Below are 4,512 nucleotides of genomic sequence, written 5' to 3'. Positions count from 1 at the left end.
TGATATATATAAAACATATCTTAACTGGAAGTGGTATTGTGTGTGTGTGTGTGTGTGTGTGTGTGTGTGTGTGTGTGTGTGTGTGTGTGTGTGTGTGTGTGTGTGTATAACTTGTATTAAAGGAGGGAGGGTATGATGAGAAATAATGGAGGAGGAGGAGGAGGAGGAGGAGGAGAAGAAGAAGAAGAAGAAGAAGAAGAAGAAGAAGAAGAAGAAGAAAGATAAATAGATAGAGGAGGAGGAGGAGGAGGAGGAGGAGGAAGAAGAAAAAGAAGAGGAAGAAGTTTGTGTATATATTTATGTGTGTGTGTGTGTACGTGTGTGTGTGTGTGTGTGTGTGTGTGTGTGTGCGTGCGTCTATACTAATACTCATAATATATGTACGTATATATATATATATATGCTCATGTGTATTTTTAAAAGTCTACATATGTACGTGTGTGTGTGTGTGTGTGTGTGTGTGTGTGTGTGTGTGTGTGTGTGTGTGTTTGTTTTCTCTATGTACAAATTATTAGGCCAGTATTATTATTATTATTATTATTATTATTATTATTATTATTATTATTATTATTATTATTATTATTATTATTAGTGATTCAAAAAATATTATTAATTTATTTTTTCTGTACAAATTTTTCTTTTCATTTCTTCATTTTTTTTAAATTTATTTATTTATTTTATTTTTTTCTCTCTTCTAAATTAAAGAAACTATATTTTGTGTAAACTTTCTTGTATTTCATAGGATATTTAGATTTTTTATAAGTAGTAGTAGTAGTAGTGGTAGTAGTAGTAGTAGTAGTAGTAGTAGTAGTAGTAGTAGTAGTAGTGGTGGTGGTGGTGGTAGTAGTAGTAGTAGTAGTAGTAGTAGTAGTAATGGTGGTGGTGGTAGTAGTAGTAGTAGTAGTAGTAATGGTGGTGGTGGTAGTAGTAGTAGTAGTAGTAGTGGTGGTGGTGGTGGTGGTGGTGGTAGTAGTAGTAGTAGTAGTAGTAGTAGTAGTAGTAGTAGTGGTGGTTGTGGTATTATTATTATTATCATCAGTAGTAGTAGTAGTAGCGGTAATAGTAGTAGTAGTAGTAGTAGTAGTAGTAGTAACAATAGATTTAAGTACAATATTACAATTTTTTCAAGTTTTCTACTTATATTTACTTACAATAAGCTTATAAGTGACATTTTAAGTATGATATTAAACCTCTTTATTTTTTTACTTAAATTTGCTCAAAAAAACAATTACTTCTGCGACAATAAATTCTAATATATTTTTATCCTTTTACTTTTCTACTTAAATTTACTTATGAAGAATATTATAAGTGGCAATATTTGTAAGTATGATATTAAACTTTTAATTTTTCTACTTCTACTTTAATTTACTTATAAGAATTGATTATTATTGATGTGACAAATAGATTATAAGTATTTGGTTATATTTTTGTAATTCTTTTCTACTTAGAATTACTTACAAAAGTCTGTGGAAGGGTAATGTAGATTTTTTTAAACTTTTCTACTTAGATTTACTTAGAAAAAAACTGTATTATTATTATTATTATTATTATTATTATTATTATTATTATTATTATTATTATTATTATTATTATTATTATTTTCAATTTACTTTCCAAAAAAATAATGATGTATTTTATTCACTGTCATTAATAAGAAGCTTTAAAAATGTCTATTATTATTATTATTATTATTATTATTATTATTATTATTATTATTATTATTATTATTATTTTAAACATACATAATTATATATAAATCTCTTTGTATATGTATTACTGTGTGTGCGTGTGTGTGTGTGTGTGTGTGTGTGTGTGTGTGCGCGCGCGCGTGCGTGTTTCTTTACCAATAAATCTGTAAATTTGTTTGTTTGTTTGTTTGTTTTACAGCGTGTCATTCTTTCATTCCAAGCTGATGATGATGATGATGGTGATGATGGTGATGGTTTAGGAAGAGAAGGTACGAGTAGGGTACACTCTCTCTCTCTCTCTCTCTCTCTCTCTCTCTCTCTCTCTCTCTCTCTCTCTCTCTCTCTCTCTCTCCAAATAAGTAGAAATATTTGTTCAGTCATTTATTTAAACATTAACAACCACAGGGGGGGGGTAAGGCCTGCCTAAACCCCCCTTTACAAAGTAGTAGTAATAGTAGTAGTAGTAATAGTAGTAGTAGTAGTAGTAGTAGTAGTAGTAGTAGTAGTTCATTAAATCTATTATTATATCATTATTATTACTATTATTATTATTACTATCATTAACATTATCGAACCGGGGTACAGTTAGCCTTAGACAAACGTATTAGCCAGTGAGCCAGCAGTTTCCGTTAACAAGACGCTCATTTCTCGTTCAGTTCTCGCTCAAACGTCGCCCCGTTTTCTTTAAAGTGGCCTCTGTCAGTTTAAGGTCCCGCTCTTCAAATCAGTAAGTGTTTTTCAGCTTCCAAAATGCTGTAGTCGAAGTTACTGTGGTTTAAGGAATTTTTTTACGGTTTTAGGGAGAGTTTTAGGCGTTGTAGTGAATTTAGGTTGTAATGGATGTGTTTTTGGAAATTTTAAGGGCGTTTTTTGGGTTTTCAAGGCTGTTTTTTTGGTGTTTTTATTGATGTTTTGAAAGTTTTAAGTGTGTTTTGGGTTCCTAGGCTGTTTTTGCGGAGTTTAAACCTTTTGCTAGAATCTTGAAGATCCCAAAGATTCTTAAAAACCTCAATAACTTTCACTGCGGCCTGTTGAATTTTTGCTAGAACTTTGAAAACCTCAATAACTTTCACTACGGCCTGTTAAATTTTCGCTATAACTTTGAAAACCTCAATAACTTTCACTACGGCCTGTTAAATTTTCGCTAGAACCTTGAAAACCTCAATAACTTTCACTACGGCCTGTTAAATTTTCGCTATAACTTTGAAAACCTCAATAACTTCCACTAAGGCCTGTTGAACTTTTGCTAGAACTTTGAAAACCTCAATAACTTCCACTACGGCCTGTTGAACTTTTGCTAGAACTTTGAAAACCTCTATAACTTCCACTAAGGCCTGTTGAACTTATGTTAGAACCTTGAAAATCTCAATAAGTTCCACTACAGCCTGTTGAACTTTTGCTAGAACTTTGAAAACCTCTATAACTTCCACTACGGCCTGTTGAACTTTTGTTAGAACCTTGAAAAGCTCAATAACTTCCACTGCTGCATGTTAAACTTTCGCTAAAACGTTAAAAAAATCAATAACTTCCACTGCGGCCTGTTTAACTTTCGCCAGAACCATGAAAACCCCGAAAAATCTGGAAAAACCTTTGAAATATCTTCATTTATCTTCATTGGGGTTCCTCTAGGCATATTTTCGCTTCCTTCTTCGTTTTCTTTAATGCAGAACGAGAAAACGGACAAATTCAATCTACGTAAACTTAAGAAAACGAAACGAGTAAAAAAAATAATAAATAAATAGATAAATAAACAATCTACGGTGTTCCTCAAGGCATTCCCCGTCACCTCCTCTGTTTTTCTTCAACACAGAAAGAAAGATTGACAAAAAAAAATTCAATATACGTAATTTTAGGGAACCAAGAATGACATTAAAGAAAGAAGGAAAATATTGGGGTTCCTCAAGGCATTTTTTCGTCTCCCTCTCTGTTTTTTTTTTCTTCAACACAAAGGAAATAAACAAGGAAAATAAACTCAAAGGTGTTATTTTGAATTTTCAAGGATATTTTGGGCGTTTTAAGTGTGTTTTGTGGAGGTTTTAAATGGTATCCTTAATTTTGGCGATGTTTTGCGGTCTCTAAGTAAATTTTTGGTGATTTTTAGGGATGTTTTGGGGTTCGCTGGCGTTCCTCAAGGCCCTTCTTCGTCACCCTCTCAGTTTCCCAGTAACACAAAGGAACAAAAAGGACAAACAAACATTAAAAAAACTCAAGGAAGACAGACATCAGACTGCCTCCTTGACCCTGGAAAGTGTAGGCCTTCTGACCCCCTCCGTAGGCCTAACTGAATTGGTGCAAAGCCTTCAGAGCCTCGTCTTAGGCCTAATTGCATCATCGGTGTTTCTTCCTCCTTCATTTTCTCCTTTTCTTCTCTTTCCTCTTCCTCGTTTTCTTCCTCTTCTTCTTCTGTTGGGAGAGAGAGAGAGAGAGAGAGAGAGAGAGAGAGAGAGAGAGAGAGAGAGAGAGAGAGAGAGAGAGAGAGAGAGAGAGAGGGTTAAGAGAAAAAGATTAGATGGGACAGTTCGTGATAAAGAGAGAGAGAGAGAGAGAGAGAGAGAGAGAGAGAGAGAGAGAGAGAGAGAGAGAGAGAGAGAGAGAGAGAGAGAGAGAGAGAGATAGGATAAGAAGATAAGAGATAGAGTAGATGATAAAATGGAGAGAAGGAAAGATACAAAGAAATAAACAAAAATAAGTAAAAAATAATGATAATGATAATAATAATAATAATAATAATAATAATAATAATAATAATAATAATAATAATAATAAGAAAAAGAAGAAGAAGAAGAACGAACCTATAATAATAATAATAATAATAATAATAATA

General features: G+C 32.7%; 1 protein-coding gene across 1 annotated transcript in view; it reads right to left on the bottom strand.

Moving 5' to 3' along the window:
* Positions 1-2,056: 2,056 nt before the first annotated feature.
* The window catches only part of LOC135096109 (major facilitator superfamily domain-containing protein 6-A-like), an 8,311-nt gene continuing 5,855 nt past the window's right edge, over positions 2,057-4,512 (bottom strand). The window contains exon 8 of the mRNA XM_063997374.1: positions 2,057-4,091. Coding sequence (XP_063853444.1) covers positions 3,895-4,091 — 197 coding nt within the window. The 3' untranslated portion in view covers positions 2,057-3,894. The remainder of the gene's footprint in view (positions 4,092-4,512) is intronic.

This window comes from Scylla paramamosain, unplaced genomic scaffold (assembly GCF_035594125.1).
Source record: "Scylla paramamosain isolate STU-SP2022 unplaced genomic scaffold, ASM3559412v1 Contig2, whole genome shotgun sequence".
NCBI lineage: Eukaryota > Metazoa > Arthropoda > Malacostraca > Decapoda > Portunidae > Scylla > Scylla paramamosain.
The sequence above is the reverse complement of the archived record's forward strand: the minus strand, read 5'-3'. Positions and strand labels throughout refer to the sequence as shown.